The 25,815-nt window shown below is 54.1% G+C and overlaps 1 protein-coding gene and 1 long non-coding RNA gene across 2 annotated transcripts in view; one reads left to right on the forward strand and one right to left on the reverse strand.

Annotated features, from left to right (window-relative positions):
* Nucleotides 1-16,599, forward strand: part of LHX4 (LIM homeobox 4) — a 46,214-nt gene extending 29,615 nt beyond the window's left edge. Inside the window, exons 3-6 of the mRNA XM_004706696.2 lie at nucleotides 8,042-8,244; nucleotides 12,901-13,055; nucleotides 13,323-13,494; nucleotides 16,172-16,599. Of these exons, the coding sequence (XP_004706753.1) occupies nucleotides 8,042-8,244; nucleotides 12,901-13,055; nucleotides 13,323-13,494; nucleotides 16,172-16,563 (922 nt within the window). The 3' untranslated portion in view covers nucleotides 16,564-16,599. The remainder of the gene's footprint in view (nucleotides 1-8,041; nucleotides 8,245-12,900; nucleotides 13,056-13,322; nucleotides 13,495-16,171) is intronic.
* On the reverse strand, nucleotides 9,734-24,868 carry LOC123522581. The gene is made up of 2 exons (XR_006680831.1): nucleotides 24,799-24,868; nucleotides 9,734-10,749 (listed from the first exon to the last, which is right to left on the reverse strand). It is a non-coding gene; the product is annotated as an uncharacterized LOC123522581 (long non-coding RNA).
* Nucleotides 24,869-25,815: the final 947 nt, after the last annotated feature.

Raw genomic sequence — 25,815 nt, forward strand, 5'->3', positions numbered from 1 at the left:
AAAAGGCAGACAAGGAGGGGTTCACAGGACGCTGTTGATTGCATGTCTTGAGATGGGCTATTACATATCTAGCTTACGTTTCTTTAAACACCCAAACAAAATTGCTCCAGATTCCTTATCCTGCAGACCTGAATTATGGTGTGCATGGCTTAAAAGGAAAAAGATGAAAAGCAAAATTGAAATGGTATTGGAATCTATAGTGCCAAACAAGTTAATTTCAGAACAAAACAAAACAAAAACAAAAACAAAAAACCCCAACCCCTCCCCAAAAAAGCAAAGGCCCCCCCAAAAGCATCTATGTTGTTCTGCGGTCGGTCGGGAGGGCCCGGGAATCCGCGCTAACGCCTAGTGGCAGACCCGTGTGGCAGAGGACTGCCGGCGTGTTCTTGGTTGTGACCTTTGTGAGAGCAGCTCTCCAGCCCTTTCTCCCGCAGAGTGCCGATGGGCTTTGGTTCGCAGCTCAGTACTTAACCGTTTGTGCCACCAGGTCTCCTTCAATCTTCCCCATGGCTCCCTCTGATGAGACACGGGGCCCTGTGGGGTGGTTCCAGGAGGTTCAGGGGGAAGCATGTGCTGTGGGGAGAAGGGGCCAGGCCCCATCCCCAAGGCTCCACCATTCTCCGTGCCCAGCCTCCTTCCAAAACGGCCCCCTGCTGCAATGTGCAGAAGCGGCCGGGCAGAATGTGGTGTGCCCACGACGTGGCCTTAGAGTGGGCGGTGATATATGTAGGAAATATGGGTACATACAGTAACAGTAAATATCTGCAACTTACCTGTCAAGTGTGGTGATAGATAAAAGAAATACACGTAGGGATGTGTCAGCGGGGGGGAAATATACTGCCTGCAGTAAATCACTGGCAAGCAATTAAAGCATAAAATGAAGTGATGCAGTAGTTTGTTTCCACGGGACAGAGCAGTGTGCCGTGGCGGCTCAGACACACAGGGAGGAGGACTAGACTTGGGCTGCTCCCCTCCCCCCATCCCGGGCCACCCCCAGGGCCCACAGTGCCGAAAGGCATCCTGAGGAGTCTGAGCCCAGCTCCACGGTTAAGGGCTGGTGCACTTGGACAGGTCACCGAACCTTTCTGAACGTCCGTTTCCTTAATGAAACGGAGGCGTGTGTATTATTTCATACCCTAGGACTGGGCTATTACTTCTTCAACAGATATTCATTGAACATATTACGGTGGCCCCAGCACTGGCCACATCAGGTGCACTAAATACAAAACAACAACAACAAGCATCGAGTTTCCACCTAGCTGATTCCCACCGGCTGGCCTCCACCATGTCTGAGTAGCACTGGGGCGCAGAGGGATTGTGGTGGGTGAATTTTGGGGAGGCAAGATGATTGTGGCTGGACTCCAACCGATAGCCTTCTGGTTAGCAGCCCAGCACATGAACCCCCGGTCAGCCAGGACTCCACAAGACACACAGGACGCCTGTTGGGACAGGGGAGGGAGTGCTGGAGTAAAGGGGGCACAGAAGGCCTCTCTGAGAAGGTGACATTGGAGCAGAGAGCTGGACGGGGCGTCCTGCAGACACCAGGACAGAGCGTGGTCAGGGGCCGGGAAGGCCGGTGAGGGTGGAGGGTGTGAGCCCAGGGGAGCGTGGTGGGCAGGTGCTGCGATGCCATAGCAGCCCTGCGACAACAGCGAGCGGCCCTGCCTGGTCTGTGCCGTCCTGACCATGGCGATAACATTTGAGCCCCTCTTGTTGTGGGCCGTCCCCTTTCTTGTGACCCTCCACCAAGCCCGGTGTCCTTTTCCAGGGACCGGTCCCTCTGGATGACGTGTGTGAAGCACAAGAGACAAAGTCTCACCATCCTCCCTTCTAAGGAGCATGCCAGATGGCTTTCTTCTGAAGAGACGTGACTGTTTCCCTGGCAGTCCGCGGGACTTTCTAAACGCCTCGCCAGCACCGAATCTCCTAGTGGTTCTCAACCTTCCTAATGCCGCGACCCTTTCACACAGTGCCTCATGTGGTGCTGAGCCCCCACCATAAAATGATTTTCATTGCTATTTCATCACTGCCATTTTGCTACTGTTATGAATCAGGTGACCCCTGTGAAAGGGTTGTTCGACCCCAAAAGGGGTCGCGACCCACAGGTTGAGAACCGCTGTCCTATGGTCTTCCTGATTCATTGTCCAGCCTTCACAGACACATGAAGACACCGTGGCTGGTCAGACACACCTCACTTCTCAAAGTGACGTCTTTGCTTCAAGCACTTCCGAGAGGGCTGGTGCAGCATGCTGACCATGCAAAGGCTGATGGGTATCTCAACCATTGTGCCCGTGGGTGCTGATGGTGGGTCCAGGTGAAATGAAATCCTTCACAACTTCAATGATTTCTCCACTTATCATGATGCTGCCTATGGGTCCAGTTGGGAGGACGTTTTGTTTCCTCTCCATTGAACTATAATCCAGCCTGGAAGCCGCAGTCTTGGATCTCCATCAGGAAGTGCCTCGTGTAACGGGGCTACGTGGTGCAGCATCTGGTAGTTCATTAAGGGGCGTGGTTTCAGGCTATGTGAGGTTGGAGCAAATGGAGGGTCTGAGCAGGGTTGTGAGTGGGTCTGACTGGCTGTTGTCGTCACAGGATCCCGCTGGCTCTTATGAAGGCGGAGGGCTGCAGCCGGGAGACCTGATAACAGGCTGCTGGAGATGGCAGTGGCTGGAACTGGGTAGTGTCACTTGAGAGAGTGAGACTGGTCTGATTCTGGATCGAGATGGAAGAATTTACTGGATGGAGGAAAAGGGCGGGATAGGGAGAGTGGGAGGAGGAGGGAGAGGGATAGGAGTTAGGGGAACTCTAAGGCTTGGGGTCTAAGCAACTGGAAGGATAAAATGGTCACCCTCTGGGAAGTGGATGACCCCAGAAGCATGGTCAAGGTCAGGAACTGGGTTCTGGGTGTGCATGTGGGGGTGCTGAGGAAACCCTGGGTCTACCTATCTGGAGCACGGGTAGCTGGAAGGGCAATCCCCCAGGGTTGGGGTGGGAGTAGATGGAGAAGAGGTCCAAGAGATGGAGGCAAACTGCCCACAGGAGGCATGAACCGGGGTCCAGTCCCGAGGCCAGTGAGCAAGTGTCCTGAGGAAGAAGAGGGTGAGGAAGGTGAGCACTGACCCCTGGATCGAGCCACGGGGGCCATGGCTGACCTTGTACCATGCAGTTTCCTTGTTGGGTGGGCAGTGGCCTGGCTGGAGTGCATTCTAGAGCAGAGCCATCAGAGACCCTGAACAGAAGACCCTCCTGGTGGTGGGGGCGTTTGTTCCGGAGCTGAGGAGTTGGGGAGGGAGACGCGTGGTCCAGAGAGGAGCTATGCTTTTTATTTTTATTTTTTACAGGAGAGAAATACTAGCAGGCTGGTCGGCTGACAGGAATGATCTAGTAGGGAGGGAAAATTAATGATCCAGGAGACAAGGTGGCCGTTGCTGGAGGACTGCTCTTGATTAGGGAGAGGGGCCGGCCGCTCTGCCCGGGGGAGGGCTGGCCTTGAGCAGGAGTGTGGGCACAGGGACTGGGGCAGGGGTGGGGGCATGAGTGGGAAGGTCTCTCCTGAGATTGTCTCTGCTGAGACCAGGGAGAAGGAAGACCACCAGCTGAGACTGGGGGGGGTGTTGGAGGGTAGGAGAGTGAATGGAGAGGGTAGGTATGATTTCCTGAGGCCTCTTGGGGTGCAGATCACAGACTTAAAGTGAGCTCCGTCACAAGGTGGCTGTTCCTTCTGGGACTCAGAGTGGGGGCAGAGAGGGTGGAGGGCAGAGGGTGTCTGCAGGGGGTGGCAAGTAAGATGCCCTGTGGAGTTGTTGCTGGGTGAGGAGGGAGATGAGGCCACGAGGGGAAGATGGCATGGTGGGAAGGGCAGTCAGGGGTTCTAGAAGGGTCTCAGGATTGTCAGCATCAGGGTGCTGGAAGGAGCGAGCTGGAGGAGATGGAGGAGGTGGCCGGTGGGTATGAGCATAGAAAGTGACTCTTGGAAGGATGCAAGCAGGGACGAGGCCCAGACGTGAGTGGGCAGGGACAGGAGGGATGTCTGTGTGGATGCTACAGCCACGGAGGGGCAGTGAGCGATGGTGATGTTCCCTGAGGTGTGAGGGACCTGGGGGATGGAGGGGGGAGGGCCATGGGGCTGTGCCCCGAAGGCTTGGTGGTGAGCACATGAGACATGTGCATGGTGCCAGGCAGAGCTGGGCACACAGTGGGTGCTTGGCAGATGGAAGCTGCTTTCTTGTTAATGTTTCTGTGACCAAAATGTGGGGCCCCTCTCAGGACAGACGGGAACATCAGGGTGGGCCAGCTTCTGTGTGCCTGGCTCTGCTGGGTCCAGAAGGTCATGTCGGCAGGGACCAGGCATCCTCAGGTTGGTCCCTGTGCGAAGGGTGTAGCCAGGCCAGTTAGGAACAAGCAGCAGGGATGGACAGATAGACGGCTGCTCGGGATGACCACTGGAGCAGAGGTTGAGACCAAGGTCATAAGTTGGCCTCCTCTCTGCCCCTGCTGCGGTGGTAGTGGTGGTGTGGGTGGGGGGAAGGTGGTCACAGGATCCGTCAGGGAGGTGACTCTGGGGGTGTGGACTCTCAGGGAAGCCTGGACCCCTTGGGCTCAGTCAGGGTCCCCCAGTCTACACAGGTGGGGAGGCGGAGGGTTTGGGGACCTTCTACGGAGGCTGCCTGCTCAGGGGGTGTTGGCTAACTTGGGTGTTCCTGGGGGCTGGCTGTGCCGTCAGAAGTCCTGCGCGCAAACCCTGGCCCCCACCCCCAGTCTGTGAGAGCTGAGGCTGGCCCTCCCTGCCTCCCCTGGAGTCTCAGGGGATCACACCCCACTCAGGTGATGCACTCAGAGGCCGGCTGGGTGGGGAGCGTGGTGGTCAGCTCCGGCGATGGGAAGCTGCTTGCTCTGCAGAGTGAGCATGGCTTCTTCCCTTCTCAGGAGTCGCAGGGTCCAGTTAGTACCAACCGTCTCCTGCTGCTTAAGGCAGGGAGCACTTCATTCATTCATTCAGTCAGTCCGTACATCCGTCAGTCGGGCATTCAGGGCATCTCTGTGGCTTGCCTGCAATGTGCCGGACAAGAGAGGGGAGAGGCTGGTCCCAGGGAGCCCCTGGGCGGATGATGAATGACACCGGTGGGCTGTCCCTGCGTGGGCAGGACCCCGCACACAGTAGGTGCTCAGCAATAGGTCCTTCGTGTGTGTGTTTGGAGTGGGGTGGGGAGGGGATACTGCCTCAGCTTTCCTTTGCTGGTGCTGTCCTCCCCACACTGGCTCTTGCACCGGTGGACCTGTGATCAGATCATCTGGGCTCTGGCTTCTCTGTGTAGCAGCTCGACCCACAGCGCCACCTTGTTGGGGCCAGGGGCTTTTCCGACAGGATGTCCAAGACCACCCACTCAAGGCTGTCTTCATCCCATCCCCCGCCCCCGCCCCCCAGGGATGCCTGTTGTCAGGTGTCCGCTGGCCCTGCCGGGGGTGGGGTGGGGTCCTGCCTTGCTGAGCTGAGGGAGCCTCCTGGGCCGCAGGAGTCCCCTGGTGAGGGTCTCTGCTGGCCCTGCCCCAGGGGAGGAAGGTACTAAGAGCAACTTCCACTTGCCATCGTCGGTCTAAACCCCACAATCAGGAAAATGGCTTTAATTGCTGAGAATGCCGGTGGGAAGGTCCATTTATTTTTCATTTTTCTCGCGCTCCTGCCACCCTCCTGCGTGAAGCGCTGTCGGATACAGATGAAATTTATGCCCCCCGGGATCTTCCTTGTCGCCCCGTGCCCTGGTGTCAACTGGGCTTCTGCGCTGCAGTGGGAGAGAGAGGTGACCTCTCTGTGGGTGGGGCTGAGGAAGGGGCCTCGCTCTGTTCTGGAGCCCCGTGCCCCAGCCCCACCAGCTCCCTGCTCAGCCCTCCTGTGTTGGCCACCAAGGACAGGTGTGCGCTTAGAGAATGGGGCAGTTCCCGCCAGCATCTGCAGTGGAGGGGGTGGCCGGAGTCTCTTGATAGTTGGTGGCTTTTTGGGGAAGGTTTGCAATGCCCAAAGAAAGCATGGTTTCGTTTTTTTAACACTTGCTTTATGAAGTGGCCCAGATTCACTCTAAAAGGTACAGGTGTTCTGAAAACATACTCTAGTAACAAACATATAGCTTTCTTTTCTCTTTGTTCTACAACACACACACACACACAGAGTCGTCAGCCTGCCTGTCTTCTGTGCTGTCAGCAATGGGTTTGGCCAGCGATTGTGTGTGAAGCAGCAGGTTCTCTGCTGCACAGAACCTTACAGCGTGGACAGGACACTACTCTGTGTCCTTCAGCCTCAGGGGGGCCTCCCCTGGGCACAGGCTTCAGTCACTGATTTAATTAGTCAACCAGTATTTGGAACTCACTTTTCTGGGTCCTGGACCCCTCTGAAAATTTGCTGTAAGCCCAGACCCCTTGCTCAGGCACAATTTTGAGCCATTCTGGGGATGGGGTGGTCTTCAAACCCCCGCCCCCCCACCCCCCAGCCTGGCCCAGCCCATCCTGGACTCAGTTGAGAACTCCTGTTCTACAAAACCCGCCCCACAAAAACTGAAAGGCATTCCCAGGATCCAGAAGGAAGAGCCCCCCCAGCCCACCCCCACCCCCCAAACTGAGTGTTTCAGTCTTTCCTATCCCAAACCCTCTCTTGTATTCCATTTCAGAAGATGGGGTCACCCCCCTAGACTTAGAGACCCACCCCCTGCTTCTTTCTGACTTGTGAAGAGGGGTGCTTGGGAAGCCACGCTGGCCACTCCTGTCCCGGCCCCCGCAGCCCCCTCAGCAGGTATCATTACGGTATAAGAGACCCATCATTCTGCATTAATCTGGGATTCATCATGATAGCCATGACCATAATTAATTTATTTGGTATTAATGTGGATGAAATATGTACTGTCCTTTCAGGGGAAATCAGGCTGCCTATAAGCATTAGTTAAAAGGACCATTAAAATCAAACCTTCCCCAGATCCATTAGGCGAAGTCTTTCATCCTGAAGAAGATAAAGTTCTGCTGTGTGAAATGTCATGAATAATTAGGTTGATTGCGGTTTTAAACTCTTCGGGCGCCCCCACCCCACACACACTTCCCCAGCCTCTTCCACTCCCTCCTTCCTGAGGCAGGGAAGGCTCACCTGCAGCCAGGAGGCACCCCCGCCCCGCCCTGGTCCACACTGGCCCCTGGATGTCCTTGTCTCCTTTGATGACCACTAGTGTGGCTTTGCTGGTCTCTGGACTAGAATGGGGGGAAGAGGGCCCCACAAACCCCACTGGGCTGCATGTTAGCTGTGCCCAGTTCACTGCCCTTCCCAACTCCACCTTCAGCGCAGGCTGGCCTGAGGTGAAGCCTTGCAGGGCGAGGCCTGCAGTGGTATTTTGTGCAGTGGCCGGCAGCCGTTCTGCTCGTTTGTCTGTCGTGGGGGCTTGGAAGTGCAGATTCCAGGGTCCCCTTTGCACATCAGAGAGGCTGTGCACAGGAAGGGGGTGGGTGCCAGGAGAAAGGGAGGCCTGGGACAGGGGGGGCCTGGCCTGCGTTTTCTCAGGGGGCTCCCCTGTGGACTCAGTAAGCAGCGGCCAGCGGGGTTTGCTGGACATGCCACACCCCCAGCCTATGGGAGCACGCTGCAGTCCTCTTGGCTTCCCCATGACGGCAAGGAAACCTGCAGGCCCAGAGGCCGAGGGTGGCAGCAGGGACTCAGCCACTCTTGCTGCCTGGGCTAAATGATGGGGGCATCCTGGAGCCCAGCATAGGAGCCTTGGAGACTCAGTTCTGATCCAGGCCCTCCTTCTGTGGTTGAAGAGTGGGGAAGACAATGCAGTGAAGCCAGTGGGAGGTCCAGGTGGACCTGGACCGGTGGAGGCTCTGGGAGGGAGGGGGTGGGGGGATGGGGGTTGGCGGCAGGGATTCACAGAGTGGGAGGAGTCTGGAGGGCTTGGGGAGCTTGGGGGACTGAGGGAAGGGTGTGGGAAGGGGGCTGGTGAAGCCTGGGGGTGGCCGGCTCCCCTGGCCCCCCCTGTGCCCTAATCCGTCTCTGCTGTCCCAACAGGCGCTTCGGCACAAAATGCACAGCCTGCCAGCAGGGCATCCCCCCCACCCAGGTGGTCCGCAAAGCCCAGGACTTCGTCTACCACCTGCACTGCTTCGCCTGCATCATCTGTAACCGGCAGCTGGCCACGGGAGACGAGTTCTACCTCATGGAGGACGGGCGGCTGGTGTGCAAGGACGACTACGAGACTGCCAAGCAGAACGGTGAGCAGCGCCCTGCGTGGCCGTGGCCGCCCACCTGGGCTGAGGCTCCACGGCCTGAGGGAGCCCGGTCTGCCGACCACTGTGCCACCAGAGCCCCTATATGTTAAAGAAAGCCAATTAATACGAATCCGTTTTTCCGCTTAATAAATGCGGTGTGAAATTGAGGTTTGCAGTGGTGCCAAGGTGGGTTTTTGCAGGAGGGGGGCCCTCCAGGGGCTTCCCCACCTCTCTGAGCACCGTTCCTCACCTCACCCACAGCTCTGCCTCTGGAAGGAACAGAGGCTTCTGGTCTGCCTTCTCCAGGACCCAGGTCTGCCCGTGCACCTGGCAGGGATCTTTGCCGGCTTAGCCGGCTCTTCTGCTCTGGTTACTTGAAACTCAAATAGCATGTCGGTGGGGTGGGGGAGCTGTGCAAACCAACAGGGGACCGCTTTGTATTTTCAAGCAGCTGAGTTTCCCCTTCCTCTTGCAGCCAGCGAGGGAGGGGCTGCTCCTTCCCGGGGGTGGGGACCACCTGAGGACAGTGGTGGCAGCGGGTGGTGGTGGTGGTGGGGCACTTGACTTTCTCTCTGAAAGTGGCTTTCCTCTTTCCTGGGAGGCCCTGGGTGGAGCTAACGGCTAGTGCACTTGACCGAAAGGTTGAGAAGTCACTTGGAGGCCCTTGGGAAGAAAGGCCCGGTGATGTCCTTCTGCAAGGTCATTGCCCGAAAACCCAGCAGAGCCCAGTTTGACTCTGACCCACGCGGGCTGGCCCTGAGGCAGAACCAGCTCACTACCCTCCCTTGAGCTGCCAGCAAAGGGACCAGGAGCAGCAGTTTGCACCCTAGTGTGAAGATTTTTGTTAATTTGTTACAGCTCCTTGGGTATTTGCATTTTCAATATAATGAGGTTGCATTTCATGCCAGGGACAAGTTTTAGGAGACCCTGCATAATTCAAAATACACAGCTGAAGACTAATTTCCCCACAGGAATTAAAGCAAAAACTATGTGTGCGTGTGTGGGGCGGGGGAGGATGTAATCTGGAAGCACATAAATCCATAACCAGTGAAGTGTATCTTTGCCTTAATGCTACTTTTTATTTTCTCAGCATTATCTCTAATACTTCATGGAATGCTCTCTCCTAAATTAACAGCCCCGGGTTTCATGGGCTTGCTTTGCCTTCTTCAGGGCGTTTTATCACATTTAACTTCCGTACCAAAGTTATTGATTTTGGGCTACATTTTTCAGCACGCGCACTGCCACCGTACTTAATGAATACTTGGATGACATTGTTATAGGATATAAAAAAGATTTTAAATTACAATAACAGCGAATGTTAAAATAACAGCATTACAGTCCCTGTAAGTGCCAAGTAGAAAGCCCTGCGCTTGTAAACAGCAGTGCGGGAGCCAACGATACACCAACCGGAGATGAGGTGGCCCCAGGAGCATGGCTTCCCACTCACGAGGCCAACTGACCTTGAAATTAAGTGATTCTTGATGAATTAACATTTGTTGGTGGTCTCATTTAATGAAATTTAATGAAAAAACAAGTTTTTGGATTATGTATTTCATGTTTCTACAATTCAAACTTGCACCAAACACAATCATGCCATCATCTCTATAAACATAGGAGCCCAAACCCAAGCCAAACCTCTGCCAGAGGGTGGACTCCGACTCACGGTAGTGCTTCGGAGTTACATGGTGTTTCTGAGGCTGTGAGGTGCTCTGGGGGCAGCAGCCTCCTCGTGCTCCTGTAGGATGACAGCTGGCCGTGCAGGTAGCAGCCCAACACATACCCCATAACGCCACCAGGCTCCTGGTAAATATGGGGAAAACAAACACACACGCTCACTGCCATGGGAGTTGATGCTGACTCACGGCGACCCGACAGGACGGGGTAGAACCACCCCGGTGGGTCGGTTTCAGAGGAGCCCCTCTTTTCTCTTGCTGAGGGGTGGTGGTTTCCAGCTGCTGACCTTGCAGTGAGCAGCCCACCCTCTGACATCTGCACCACCAAGGCTCCGCAGGGATGAGTTCCTTATCACAGGATTCATGTAGACATTTTTGTCCTTTAAATTAGAATCTCATAAGTATCTTCTCTGCTGATGCCCTTGGTGGGCCTCAGGGAGCTGGTTCAAGGTTGGGGCTGGATGCAGAGGTGATACAGGCTCTTCAGGAGAAGTCATTGACCGAGGAGAAGAGGGCTGGCAGGGGGAGGGTGCTCCCTCAGGAACACTGGAGTGTGGGCATGGATGTGGTATGGGTTTCAACACGCTGCCACACGCAGGGCAGCTGGTATCACATCCAGCTTTCAGAGAGTGAAGCCACTTGCCCAAGTCACTCTGCTCACCAGGAGACTGGCAATGCCGGTCTTGAACTTAGGTCTTCCGATGCCGAGTGAACCCTTGCTGAATGGTCAGGAGGTCAGACTGCGTGTAAAGCTCTTAGACTAGCACTGGGCACCCAGAGGCATTTAGATAGTTAGTGGTTGTTCCTGCTGTGCCCGAGAGAGGGTTTTCTTGACCTGAAGGAGAGGAGAAAATAAATATATGTAAATATATTAATTTATAATAAGAGGGATAGAGGCCAATGTACATATATTTAGATGTTAAAGTATTAAGATAGCAGACAGACTTTCGGCCTCTACTCAAGGCCTCCCTTAATGCAAGAACACTTTGTTCTAATAACCTGGCATTCCGTGATGCTCACCTTCCCGATATGATTGCTGTAGACAAAGCGGGTGCATAAGCAAATGTGATAGCCGGATGGTGCCTGGCTATCAAAAGATGTATCATCAGGGGTCTTAAAGGCTTGAAGTTAAACAAGCAGCCATCTAGTGGGGAAGCAAATAAGCCCACATGGAAGAAGCACACCAGCCTGTGTGATCACAAGGTGTCGATGGGATCAGGTATCAGATATCAAAAGATCCAAAACAAATAATTATATTGATGTGAACGAGAGGGATTGAAGTGGAGATCCAAACCCCATCTGTAGACAATTGGATATCCCCCCACAGAAGGATTACAAGGAAGGGACAATTCAACTAAGGTGCTGTGTAGCACTCATAAAACACACATCATTCCTCTATGTCTTGTATGCCAACACCCCCCCACCCCACCCCAACATCACCCCACCATCACCCAGTTCTACCTTATGAATCCGGGTAGACTGGAGTACACACATTGGTACAGACAAGAGCTCTCAACACATGGAATTCAGGATAGATAAAACTCTCAGGAACAATAGTGGAGTAGTGATATGAGGGTAGGGGGCTGGTGTGGGGGAAGGGGGAACCCATCACAAGGTTGGCTATATAGCCCTCCCCCAAGGGGACAAATAAAAGAAATGTAGGTGAAGGGAGACAACGGAAAGTGTAAGACATGAAATAACAACAATAATGTATAATTTGATCAAGGGTTCACGAGGGTGGGAGGATAGGGGAGGGAGGGGATAAAAGAGTTGCTGATACCAAGGGCTCAAGTAGAAAGAAAATGTTTTGGAAATGTTGATGGCAACATATGTACAAGTGGTGCTTAATACAATTGAATGATGGCTGTCCTAAGGTTTGTAAGAGCCCCCCCAATAAAATGATTAATAAAAAAATAAAAATAATTGGAAACTGAAAAAGAGAGAAAGTGGGAGTGTAGGGAGGAACCATGCAAAACAAAGCCCACATTCGCTGAGTGGATGCCCACTGTCAGCGCCCTCCCCCTAAGCTCTGCAGGACTGTGTACCAGAGCAGACAGCCGCCCCCACTGAGCAGCTGGTGGGTCTGAATCGCCACCAGGCGGTGAGCAAACCAATGCCTAACCCGCTTTGCCACCAGGGCTCTTGGAAAGGAGTGCAGAGAACTGGAAAAAGTCTCGCACTTGGGGGACCCTGGCTCTGTGGTCCGCCTTGCTCTCTGCAGCCGTCCCAGGAGGGAGCTGGGACCAAGTGTGGCCAGTTCCTGACTGGGGGGAGCCTGTGGAGATGGGCGTTGGATCGAAGGCAGATTGCCCCAGCATCCTCTCTAAACAACTCACTGGCACGGAATCGATGCCAGCCTGTAGGACGGGCTATAACTGCTCCTGTGCACTTCCCAGACTGTGACTCTTTAGGGGGCTAGAAAGCCTCCTGTTCTCCCTCAAAGCGGCTGGTGGTTTCCAACTGCTGACCTTGCAGCTTGCAACCCAGAGTGTAATCAATGCTCCACCAGGGCTCCCAACACTCTAGACCCGTGTTTTGTTTAAAAAGTCTGACCTACAGTATGGTCAGTGCACATTCTGGCCTCATACAAGAAAACAAGCTTCGAGAAGCCGTGCTTGCTTTATTCCTCCTTCATGCCATCAGTCCTTAGTTTTAAACCTCTGGGCCGACTGGAAGCCTGCTCAGGTCTGGCCCATCCCTGGCTGGGGGATAAGGGGGCCAGGACTTAGGACCTGGGAAACGGAGGCTCCTGGTGGAGAGGGGAGAGGGCTGGCTGGCCAAGTTCTCCAAAGGAGCCCCACCCAGGGCTGCTATCTGGAGGGAGGGGAGGGGATACCCCTGGCTGAGGCTGGGCGGGGGAGGGCTGGGTTGGGTTGGGGGGTGGGTACTGCCCTGCTGGGTTGGCAGGATACTGGAGGGAAGGGAGGGAAGGAGGAAGGGAGAGCCGGAAGGGTTGGCGGGAGTAAGAAATGGTGTCCCTTTGCAGATGACTCCGAGGCCGGGGCGAAGCGGCCTCGGACCACCATCACGGCGAAGCAGCTGGAGACGCTGAAGAACGCATACAAGAACTCGCCCAAGCCGGCGCGCCATGTGCGGGAGCAGCTGTCCTCCGAGACGGGCCTGGACATGAGGGTGGTGCAGGTGAGTCACCGCCCCCACTGGGGCGGGCAGCGCAGGTCCTGCGTCCACTGCCCGAGGGATTATTGGGAGCACTCGTGGCCGTCCTGCTCCCTGGGGCGGGCAGAGGGAGTAGCAGGCTCAGGGCATCCTGGTCCAGCTCTCCACAGAGGTTTTCACACGCTTCCATCCAGACCCCTGGCCAGGGTGCCCCCGGAGTGGTGGGGGCGGGGTGGTGGGGGCGGCTCGGGGTCCTCGGTGGACTGAGTATGTCCCATGTTTGCGTGGCAGGTGTGGTTTCAGAACCGAAGGGCCAAGGAGAAACGGCTGAAGAAGGACGCGGGCCGGCACCGCTGGGGCCAGTTCTACAAGAGCGTCAAGAGGAGCCGTGGCGGCAGCAAGCAGGAGAAGGAGAGCTCTGCGGAGGACTGTGGGGTTAGTGACAGTGAGCTGAGCTTCCGAGGTGAGCAGGGCTGGAGGGGCGAGGCGCAGGCCTGAGGCCAGCACCGGCAGACAGTGATCCGTGGGTTAGTGGCCCTGTAAGATGGGAGGGGTTTCGGAGAAGAGAAAGCCCTGCGGCTGAGACTTGGAAGGTGGGTTCCTTGGGACCTGGCCAGGCCCTGTCCTATGGGCCCCACGGCCTCCCCTCCCTTCCTGCTGACTGGGTGCTCTCTCACCAGCCCCCTGCCCTGCTCCCACCCCCACCCCAGCCTTTTGCCCTGGCCCCCTGTGCAGTCACCGGCCAACCACTGGCAGTGCTTAGTCGCTCCTTCCAGGCCCTGATTGTGGGGAGGACAATCTCAATGGTCCCTTTTCTTGGGTAATCAGTCCAGCGAGTGAACGTGCTGCTGTGGGGGGCTGGCCTCGTTTCTGACCCCCCCCCCTCACTCCATCTTCCGTCCTCCCCCCTCACACACGCTATGCAGCATGTGCCAGTTATCTTCACCTTTGTGCACCAGCAAAATTGCAAATGCTGGCCTGGGTGGGCCCTGCAGAGGTTAGCCAGGAGCCAGAAGGGAGGAGCCTGAGTCCTCAGATGGGCAGGTCTGTGTGGGAGGAAAGAGTGGTTGGGCTGGGCATTCCGAAAGCAGATTCCGGCTGTGACTCTTGTCGAATCAATGTATCTCCTTTGAGCATCCATTTCCTCATCTGTACACGGGGGATAGCGACCTGCCACTCCTTGCAGGGTTACCGTGAGACCCGATGAAAACCGCTGGCTATGGATGTGCTTCTGCAAAGTGGGCCCCGGTCAGAGGGTTAAAAGCCATGTACTGGCCAATGGACCGTGGAGCTGGGCCTCTATCTTCTGCTCTTTTAAAAGCACGAGCGCCTCCTTTTCCTTGTTTTCATTTTCCCTGGTGGATGGGGCACCCCTCAGGAATAGGGGGTCAGGAGGAATGGAGTGCCGGGCTGTGGGAATGGAGGCCCAGCGCAGGCGGGGGTAGAGGAATAGGTCGTGCAGTAGAGGTACTGTGGTGGGACACCGGGTCTGCTGGGAGTGCGGGACTGTGGAAAGCCTGTAGCTCAGCTTGGCGGTCTGCTCTGCTGGATCTGGAGAGAGCTCTGTGGCCTCATGCTCATCTGCTAGGGTCTCTGGCAGGGGTGGGGTAAGCCACTTAACAGTCTCGTCTGAGCTGCTAAAACCCATGTCCGAGACATACAGGATTGTCAGGTCTTATTATTATTATTTTTTAAAAATCATGTTATTGGGGGCTCATACAGCTCTTACCACAATCCATCCATCCATCCGTTGTGTCAACACATTGGTACATATATTGCCATCATCATCCTCAAAACATTTTCTTTCTACTTGAGCCCTTGGTATCAGCTCCTCATTTTTCCCCTCCCTCCCCAACCCCCTTCCTCACGAATCCTTGATAATTTATTGTTTTTTTTCCCCCTTGTCACACTGTTGGATCTTATTTTATAGCTCATTTCTGTTGGGTGCAGCTGGGTCGCCTGGTTGTCTGACTTCCCTGGGGAATATGAGAATCCCTTACTTTGGTGGAGTAAAATGGCCCTGGTGGCACAATGGTCAAGCACTTGGCTGCTAACAGGGAGAAAGGTTATAGCTCATATCAGAAAGAACAGCATCTGGGAGTCTTAAAGGCTGCCTTAAAACAAGCAGTCATCTAAGTGAGGTGTCAGTTAAGTCTACACAGAAGTCTACACACCAGCCGGTGTGATCCAAGGATGGTTAATAATAAAATCTAAGATCAGAGGAGGGAAATTGTATTGGTGCTTTAATTTTGAACACCTGGTTTGCAAAAAGTTATGGGTGACAGTGAAAGCCTAAAACCCATTTGCAAGGGTCCCCACGCAGATTAAGCCTCCATTGAATTCCTATGGACCATTAACTAGGGATGGAACAGTCTTGCCCTCCAACAGACTGCATTAGGAAGTGTATTACTGCAGATACAGTTAGGTTAAAATTTAACATTATCGTTTGTTTTCCCCTTTGACCCATTTTTAATTTGTTCTAATTTCTATTAACTTCTGCTTTCACTTGGAGGGGAAAAAATGGAGTACAGCCTGGGAAAGAAAGGCCTCTATGGAGCAGTTCTACCCTGTCACAGGGGGCTGCTGGGAGTTGAACTTGACTAATGGCACACTACAACAAAATGGCTCAACGCTGTGGGATAAATGGATTATTTCAAACAGCAAAGAAACTGAGTCCTTTGGCATTGCACCTTGTTTCCAGGTCAGCTAGCAGGAAGCTGTACACAGCTTTATGGGTGGCCCTTCCCAGCCAGTGAAACCAAGCACTGTGCTATGCTTTACAGCTTCCAGAAGGAATGTTTTCAGCACATAGTTTGCAATTGTGATGTGAATAACATGTGACTCACAAGACCTCAGTCAGCCATAATCCACATTGTGATCTCAGGGACTTGCACCACACTGGGCCACCCAACTCACCACACATGCATCCAGCCGTTGGGGACCTGGGATTTTGGACTCTGAGCAGGTGATCCCCCTTGACATGGGTCAGTCCGGCTTTGGTGGTTGACCTCATGCTTGGTGGTAAGGCAGTTGACACCCTTGGGTTTTTCTCCTCCTGATACGTGTTCCTCAGTGGTGAGAATCAGGGATCTGCCAGGTGCTGGCGGCTGACAATAAATCTCCATTTCTTTTGTCCACAGAGGATCAGATTCTCTCAGAGCTTGGCCACACCAATAGGATTTATGGCAACGTGGGGGACGTTACAGGCGGACAGTTAATGAATGGGAGCTTCTCCATGGATGGGACAGGACAATCCTATCAGGACTTGAGGGATGGGAGCCCCTATGGAATCCCCCAGTCTCCATCCTCCATATCGTCCCTGCCATCTCACGCTCCTTTGCTCAATGGGCTGGATTACACGGTGGACAGTAACTTGGGCATCATTGCGCACGCGGGGCAGGGAGTGAGCCAGACGCTGAGAGCCATGGCTGGGGGACCCACCTCCGACATCTCCACCGGAAGCAGTGTAGGCTATCCCGACTTTCCAACCAGCCCAGCCTCCTGGCTCGATGAAATGGATCATCCTTTTTAAACACCTCTCCTCCTCACCCCACCCCGCCTGCGGGCTTGAGAGGCTGTCTGCAAGGATCAAGAGGGACTTGACTTTTAAGGAGGAAAAGTACGCCAATGTGAATTTCCACCATTTTCAATGGAAGCCCCTCTGCGGGTTCCTAGAAGGTTCTGAGACAGATCTTGGGTGCCATTTCCCTGGGGCAGTGGCGGGAGAGCAAGCCTCCTCTCAGAACACAGCACAGGGCGCCGGGGCCTAGAGTCTGAGGGAATGCTGGCTGGGCCCACTCTCCCCTCCAGCCCCCGCTTCCAGGCTCTGGCTGCTCAGCTCGCTGGTGGTGCCAGCTGACTGGGCTGGGCCTCCCTGGCCCCGGGAACACTGCTCTGCCAGGTGCGTTTCATGCCATGAGTTCCAATCCACAGCTGTCACCAGACCGAGATTCCCGAGTTTTCTAGACCACCCTGTTGAACGCTACTTTACAAAATAAAAAGACAAACAGTTATTCAGTCAGTGCAAATGCCGATGGCCACAATTTGATATTAAAAACATGCCCCCCCCCCTTTTTTTTTTTTGCTGTGAAAATGTGACTTCATCTCTCGGCTGGAGTACGAACCAGAGTGTTTCATCAGTTTGGGCATTTCACACACGTCACAGAATCCCTGAGGTTACAAAGCGGCTTTGTCACCACAGGTGACTCCGAGCTGGGGCTGCGTGGTCCGGGACGCCAGGACAGCCACTGTCCAGTGGGGCCCCTCTGTGCACAATGTGCCTTTTTAGTTTGCTCCTGTCGGTTAAGCCACCAGACAGGCCATGGGGGACAAGACGATCAAAGCTGACAGAGACGAGAGCGACAATCAGTGAGGACGTGTGCAGACATGTTGGGCATCTGTGTAGCCGCAGGTGCCAGTCTCCCAGAGTTCCCCATCCTCTTAGGGTGGGGTGCTGTCTGTGCTAGGAGAGAGCTGATTTGGATGAGCTTGGGCGGCCTCCCTCCTCCCTTCCTCTCCACCCAAAGCTTCCTGCGCTGTGCTGGCCGGCTGGCTCAGCAGAAGGGTAAGGAAGGTGCTTGGGGCTCACCTTGGTTGTGAAGATGAACCCGGGAAGCAGCCCTAAGTTTGTCCAAAGGGTTCCCAGTGGTCTTCGGGCTGCATCTCTCTGGGATGCTGGCTGGACTCATGCCAGGCCCTGGGGCCCCGCCCTGGGCTCTGAGAGCCAGGGCTCGCCAACCGTAGGCAGTGTAGACACTCTCAATGAGCATGCGCAATAGCAACACGTCCTTAATGTTATGAAGCCTGAGGCGAGGGTGAGGGCAAGGGCAAGCCCAGCTTTCCCAGCTGCTGCCAGGGACGGATTGCACCTTTCTGGGAAGCACTACAATCTGCGCTGATGCCCCATATGCCTACTGGCAAGGTCTCCCCCAAGAGAGACCCCAAGGACCCACCCTTCTGTGAAGGGTCCATCACCTTTTGGGGACCCCAAAGACCTCGGCAGGTGGTAGGCAGACTAAAGAAATAGGCCTCCCCTGGGTGGCTGCACCCTTTGTAAGCCCCCTTCCAGGACTAAACTCAGCTACAGTTACCCTGAGAAAAAGCCACCACATCCTTGGCATTGCCCTTCACATCATCTGATCATCTTTATCGTGCCCGCTGATTTTCTGGAGTGCTGCAATGCTCACTGATTGCTGGAAGAGTCTGCAAATGTAGACCCTTTCCCCGAAGTTCCATGTGAACTCGTGCTGGCGGGTTCCGCCTACCTCATTCTGAGACCTGGCACTGCCCAGGAGCCCTGGCAGAGCAGGGCAGTATGCCACTCTGAAGGAGAAAGAGGAGGCTTTCCGTCCTGTGCAGAGTTCCAGTCTTGGAAACCCACAGGGGCGTTGGAATTGACTCAAGGACAGTGAGTTTGGAGTTTGAGGAATCCCCAACAATGTGAACACGTGAGGGGTGCGTGTGTATGTGTGACGGTGACACAAATGCAGGTGAACCAGCCACACTGAGGAAAGGAACAAGGCAACGATGTTCTTACACGGCTTAGCAGGCTGCTCCCAACGTGTGCAGAGAGGCCAGTGGCTAGTGACAACGCCCTCCCGGCTGGGCCTCGGACTTGGCTTACTCTCCGTCTCCTGGGATCCCGGAGTGAGGGCACCGTGGTGGAGTGTTGTATGGGGAGAGCAGGTTCTTTAAGGAGGTGCAGCTCCTCTGTGGAGCGGTGCTTTTTAAGCTCCAGGGACACAGCGTGTGACGGTGGCCAGTGACTGGCTTGCCTTTGCTAGGAGAGCTCATTGGGGCTTCCTCCCAGCTCAGGGGGGTGAGAGCAGGGGTGGGCGGGCGGCCTCCCTCTCTGAGGGCAGGACATGTACCATGGGCCTAACTCCTGTTTCCGAAGGCGGATTGGCTAGCTGGACGAGCTCTGGAGAGAGCCCTGGTCAGCGAGTCAAGAGAACTTTCTGTAGGATCCCTGGAGCCACCCCCCAGAAGGCAGCACACCCTGGCGCCTGCGGTGGAAGCACAGCCACAATGTAGCACCGAGGGGCTGGTGCCCCCCGGGATCTCCAGAGTTTGGGGATAGAGGAAAGAATGGTACCTGCCCACTCTCTCACGCGCCCCTCCCCACGTGCCTTGATGACAACCTTCCTGAGGCATAAGGTGCGACAGGGTAGTGGTGTCCCCTCTTGCTAAAAGGACACGGATGGACTGTAAAAATAAAATGAGATCATCTGGAAGCACTTGCGATATCTGGGCTGGTGTTTGTGTCCAAGAAAGCAAGTGGCTAGCAGCCGTTCTCAGCAGTGCCTGCTTGTAGACGCTGGAGTAGGAAGCTTCTGAATCCGGGGACCAATGAATCCAACGCCCCAAGAGTCTAGTGGTGGTTGACAGGAGCAAAGATGGAGACGAGGGCTGTGGAGGAATCTGTTTGCTGAAAATGAATGACACCAGAGAGGAACTACTGGATCCGAGGGTGCAGGTGGCCCAGCGGATGAACGGGCTTGTTGGGGAAGCTAATTCCTGGCCTCATGAGGACCTGCTTCCGGGCAGAGTTATGAGTAGGTGTAAGACGGAAAGCAACGTCCCTGCAAGTTAACAGAGCCAAGGAGGGCACTTGGCAGTTTTGTCCGTAAAGCACGCGGTCTCATCAGATAATCGGGGTCCTTAGGGCGTTTGAATGAAGTTGACTCTTTAGGGAGGTCTAAGGACTGTAAAACAAAAGGCACGGCCACTCCACCTCTGAAGCTCCAGCCTGGGAACATGTGCTTTCTTGCTGGAGGCAGTGGGAGGCTCCGAATGCACAACAGGCAGGTGTTGCAGACTGCTATTCTCTGGCATCTCCCCTCCGCAGCCCCTTCCCACACGCCCCTGGGAGCACCTCGTGCTGACCAGGGAGAGTGTGACCACACCTCCTCAGCCAGCGGGGTCTGGCTGGCCTGAGGAGGCTCATTTTTAAACATTGCACTTTAAAAATTGGAAACCGTGAGATGAAGAACAATTCAATTAAGCGGAAATGAGTTTTGTTTTATTGCCTGCTGCTGAAGGGCCTGGGCATGCTGAAGCCTAAATAAAAGCACATCACTGGCTCTCTCCTTGGATTGGTCGATCGGCCCTCTTTGTAAGCGTCCTCCAACTGCTCCAACCCTGCCTGTGACTGGAGCCAAAGGGAGAGCTCAGCAAAGTCGGCCCGCCCACACCGGCTTGGCAGGACCACAGTGAAAGCACACAGATTCATGCTGCTAGCTCTGGCCAGGGGGCAGCTAGGGGGTGGGGGTGGGGGCACGCCAAGCATTCCTTTGCTGAGGGGGGCAGAGCACACAGGTGGACCGAGGAAGGTGGCCCTGCGCTCATCTGCCCGCTGTCCTTTCCCACGGGATGGCTGCACCCAGCCCCAGGAGCAGGGAGCAGGGTCTGGCGGGCGCCCCGATGGGAAGTTGCTGAGCTTGCATTTAGACCTCACAGCCCTGAATTGTTGCCCTCACCCTTTGCAGTGTAAATTTTGTACAGTTAAAAAGAAAAGAGGTCTCACTTCCAGGGGCAAAAAAAAAAAAGACCCCCTCATCCTTATTGATTGCCATGAGACTGGACCAGAGGAGCTGGTGAGTTTGTCTGTCTATGCCTTCTGTGTGTTGGCATGAGCTGTGTATGGCCAAACTATGTACAATAAATACGGAGTTCTTTGGAAGCCCATGTGTCTTGTTTTTCATTTGGTCCTGCCGAAGGCTTCTCTCTCGACACCAAGAGAATAAACAGCTGAGCTGACGCTGGACCCTTTCATCACCAGAAGGGCGCCAACGCCACAGCCCTGCCAGCCAGGACGCTCAGAACAGCAGGCTGCAGGCCCGGCAGAGAAAGTTCTGGCTTTTCCTGGGAGCACCTCAGTGTTAGCTAGCACGCTTCACGCCTACATGTCCTCTTCCTAGACAGGGAAAACAAACAAACAAAACAAGAAAACAAACCAAACTCACAGCCAATGAGTCGATTACGATTCATGGAGACCCTGTAGGGCGGGGTGGAACCGCTCCGTGGGTTTCCAAGACTAACTTTTCACAACAGTGGGGCTTCATCTTTCTCCCAACGAGCGGCTAGTGGTTTCAAACTGCTGAACTCGAGGGTAGCAGCCCAACGAGCAGCCACGACACCCCCAGGACTCCTCCTCCTGGAGAAGGTGGTCTTTATTTGATGGGGAGACGGGCAGCCGGGTAGAACGGTCTTGTCTGAGCCACCGGGTGGCTTTCCCTGGACAAGCTTTCCCAGGCAGAGGCCCACCGGGCACCTCCGTCTGCAGCAGGCTGTTAGGTAGAGCCCTGGAGCTGGAGCTAGACCGGAGCCGTCAACAAACCCGTAATGCCCCCTGCCCCCAAAGCAACACTCAGAATTTATAGGGCACTGAGGGCCCCTCCAGACTATTTAAATGTAAATGAATTAAAATAAAGCTCCTCACCTACACTAACTACATTCTGAGCTCACTGTGGTGCGTGGCGAGTGTGTGTGTGCAGCAGGTAGCATTTCCGTGGCTTCAGAACATTCTCTTGAGCAGGGCAGAAAGAGTCTGGCTAAGGGGCATGCCTCCATCTCACTTGCTGACGGGACATATCTGAGTCTTAAGACGGAGGCAGAGTCCACGTCTCTGCCATCTGCCTTTTTCCTGGGCAGAAATAACCCACCAACCATGCACCGCACACGATTTGCTTAGGTCTTATGCTAGAGGCTGGGCTCTGAGTTGTTAGCGGTCTAAGTCCCAGACCTACTTTGTGCCCACAACCCACCATTCACTGGAAGAAGGCTTCAGCTCCAGGCAGGAGGCCCAGTGGTGAGATGCTCAGAGGGCTTTCCAGCCTTCAGGGGCAGACTCAAAGCTCTGCCACTGAGGAGGAACTGATGGGCCTTGGCCCAATTCCCTCGCACGGTAAGTACTGTGGAAGGCTGAGAAGGACCAAGATATCACTAGGCTGTGTATGTGCAGGGAGGGTTGAGAAGGGGACAGCAGCAGGTGAATGGAGTGTTGCTCGAGGAAATAGGAGGGGCTCACAGGGGGACTTTCTCTCCCCTTTGCCTGCCCAATCCCTTGAGGGGCACCTCAGTTGGTTACTGCTCCAACTATTCTTGAGCTACTGAAAATAGGCTGTGTCCTTCCAAACCATAAAAAAAAAAAAAAGTAACAAGCTCTCTGCCACCAAGGCAATGCTGGAACTGTTCACAGGAGTGGAAAGCAACCTTTCTCCTGTGCAGCTGCTGGTGGTTTTGAACTACCTACCATGCGGGTTGCAGCCCAAGGTGCAGCCTATGATGCCACCGGGGCTCCTCTGGGCTGGGTCCTTAGGTAGCCACATTTGTCTTCCATTCTTATCCTCTCATCCGCAGCCTGCCTAGCTTGCGTCTAGGCTTTCAATACACTGTGAGTTGTTTTGAGTGTGTCAGGCTGACAATTCCTTGGTTCACTTCCACTTGACGCTTTAAATGTGCCCAGCTTCCACTCCTAGGAGTTACAAAATGTGCTCTCTGCTTAGAGAGAGGAGAGGATCTGGCTCTTCCCCTCCACTCCATAGCAAGAGAGCAAGAGCAAGCCCCTGGTTTTCTGTCGGATGACTTTCCACAGGGATCACCCACTTACAAAACAATGAAGAAACTGCCAGCCAGAGAGAATGAAGGACCATCTCAGCTCGGAACCAGCTGGGTGCTGGGTAGCTGGCCTGCCACCGCGCCCCCCCACCCCCTCCCCCTGTCTGCTTGGTCCTGGGAGACCACTCGGCTCAGATCAGGAAGGAATAAAGGGAGCACAGGGGTCAGGGTGTGGTACGTTTTGACCCACCACTGGATTAGAACCTAGAATCTCGAGAGGCCATCCTCAGATGGTGACCGCCAGCAGGGATTTCCTTAGATTTGAGGCACACTCTGAACCAGGTCTTGTTGGGTCTGAGTAGAACACTGCCACTTCCTGAGAAGAACTCGCTTTCCAGAGAGTACTCAGACTGGAGGGCGCCTCAGTCCTGGGCCAGGCTGTCCAGTGACCCAAAAGGGGCCATCCCAGGCCCCTGCTGGAAGGAGCGGGTGTGACAGCCTGAGAAAGCAGGCCTGCACGCCTGCACGTCACACTTGCTCACCCATTCTCCCCTCCTTGGTCCAGATTTCCCTGTAGAATCCTTTCCTTTGGCCTTATCCCTTGTTATTAAACACAAAAACCTGAACACAATTGGGGATGGTTTTGGTAATTAAAAGGACAAGCTGCAGGCTGTCCGTCAGGATTCACGTTTCTCACATTAGCCCTAAGGTGTGCGTGCGTGGATACCTTCTAGAGCTGCGGTTCTCAACCTGTGGGTGGTGACGTTTTTGGCGGGGTGTGTGTATGTGTGTCAAACGACCCTTTCACAGGGGTCGCCCAATTCGTAACAAGCAAAATTAGAGTTATGAAGTAGAATAGAAAATAATTTTACGGTTGGGGGAGTCACCACCACATGAGGAACTGTATTAAAGAGTCACCGTATTAGGAAGGTTGGGAATCACTGTCTAGAGGAGGTGTCCAGGTGACCTGTTCATACGAGACTGCTCAGTAGTCCCCTAAACTGGCCAGAATGTCAGAACTGTCAAAGGCGGGTGAGACTGGACTGTTTCTAGAACTTGGGGAGAGGGTAGTTTTGTCTCCCCCCGCCCCGCAAAAAAAAAAAAGATTTATCATTGTCTCTCCTGCTTGCCAACCCTGGGCCAGGTTGGGAGGAGATTGGAGACTGCTTCCTGAAAGATAAACTGCAGGCAGAGAGAGTGGTCTTGGCACACATTTGGAGTTGGAAACAGGCAGTTTAGAAAAGAGCCATTAAGATTGTAAATAGGTTTCAACAGATGGCTTTGGCACAGCAATGGGCAGCCCAGGCAAGGGCTTTGGGGTTAAGCCGCATATCGCAGTCACCTGGGACTAGTTTATGAGTATAGTCACCTATGAACTTGACGGCTCCCGCGCTCCGTGGTCAGCCGAGGCATGGAGGGAGGGGGGGAAGGAGGGAGAGCTGGCTGTCCGCAGACAGTGACCTCGGGAGCAGGGAGGCACTTTCCTGACACCTGTCACCTGCAGGGCTGAACACAGCCTGGCTGGAGCAATGTGATAGAGCGTGTGTGCAGGCTTTACTTATCATTAAAAAAAAAATCATTTGAACATCAAATGCTTCTCAATTAAAGTGATTTCCCAGAGTGGAAGCCAAGCCTCGTTTAGAATGCGCATTAACCACTTTCTGTATCGGTAGTTAAGGGCACTGAGGGATTTAAACAGCAATCCACAAGTCTGTTCAGTCAAGGTTGGGAGGAATAAAGCAGATTATAAACAATAATATATGACTTTCTCTTCTTTATCTGGAAGGGGTCCAAACTCACAAAGGGAGCTAAAGTGCTATAAACATAGCCAGGCCTAAGCCTGGGCCGCAAATGCACTCCCCTGAAAGCTGCGCCACTTTCTAGCTGGGGCGCACGTCCCTCGCAAGAGCCTTTTATTACACAGAGTGTCCATCAGCCGAACTTACCTCTAAATACTAAAACGGCGACCAGGAGTGCTACACAGGGAGGGAAAATCAATCCCAGCTGCAGGACTGCAGCCCCTGGGGCGGCCCAGTGGCAGGCCCTGCTCTGTCCCAGAGGCTAGCCCCTGGCCTCAGGAGCTTTAGGCTCAAGCGGTCATTTCTTCTGTGCTCGGGTTGGCCTTGCACCCCAGGGCACAGACCTGCCAGGGGGGCAACGCCTCACACGCGTCTCGCCTGGCTCTTCGCCTCAGAGTTCCCGGGCTTACCTGGGTCCCTGCGTTCTCAGTTGGGTAGGAATAGCAGCAGGAGGAGTCTGAGCTCCGTTCCTCCGAGAGGACAGGAGTTGCCGTACATGCATTGCGAAAGAAGAGCGAGAGAGAGCAAGTGTAAAAGAATGGCATTTATTTTACAATCGAGCCAAGAAAAAAATTGATGTGGTAAAAAACAGGGAAGGTATTTTTTGAGGATTCATGCACAAAAGTAAAAAATATAAAGTATGAAATAAAAAGCTAGGCGCTCTTTAGTGCTATAGTGATCCACCCAGGATCATGAGGCACACAAAAGTTGCTTCAAGGGTCAGTAAGTAAAGATCAGGCTGAATGTTTTTTAAGATTCAATCCTTCAGCGCTAATGCCAATTAATGCATCTTTGAAACTCATATTGCACTTGCATATAACAGTACTAAGCAGTAAGCATGACAGGGGAAAGGTATTCTTGTGGCACTGCAGGTTAGGCGCTGGGCTGCTAACCTTAAGGATGGTGGTTCAAATCCACCAGCTGCTCCTTTGGAGAAAGATGAGGCTGTCTGCTCCCATAAAGACTTACAGTCTTGGAAACCCTACAGAATCGCTGAGTTGGAATTGACTCAGTGGCAGTGGGCTTGGTTTGTGGTATGACAAACTCACTGCCACCGAGTTGATTCTGTCTCATGGAAACGCAACAGGACAGAAAGTCACCCCACTGGGGTCTCTGAGGCTGTAAAAGTTTATAGGGACAGACAGCTTTAGCTTCCTCCTAAGGACCGGCAGGTGGGTTTGCACTGCTGACCTTGTGGCTAGCAGCCCACTGGTCACCAGTAGGCAGGACAGAGAAACATCTCTTCTCCTTTGAGTTGGATAATCACTTTGACCTCAAAACCCTAGTGAAGGCGCTGTGAGTAGATACTGAAATAGCTAAAGATACTTAAGATGAAATTTAGTAAGGATAGTACTTTTACAAGTCTTATGATTATATAATACTGCACTGAGATTTCCCACGTTTCAAAGCCTTTATTCATACTCCAC

Source organism: Echinops telfairi, unplaced genomic scaffold (genome assembly GCF_000313985.2).
Source record: "Echinops telfairi isolate 266 unplaced genomic scaffold, ASM31398v2 ScPeMD7_7424;HRSCAF=8462, whole genome shotgun sequence".
NCBI lineage: Eukaryota > Metazoa > Chordata > Mammalia > Afrosoricida > Tenrecidae > Echinops > Echinops telfairi.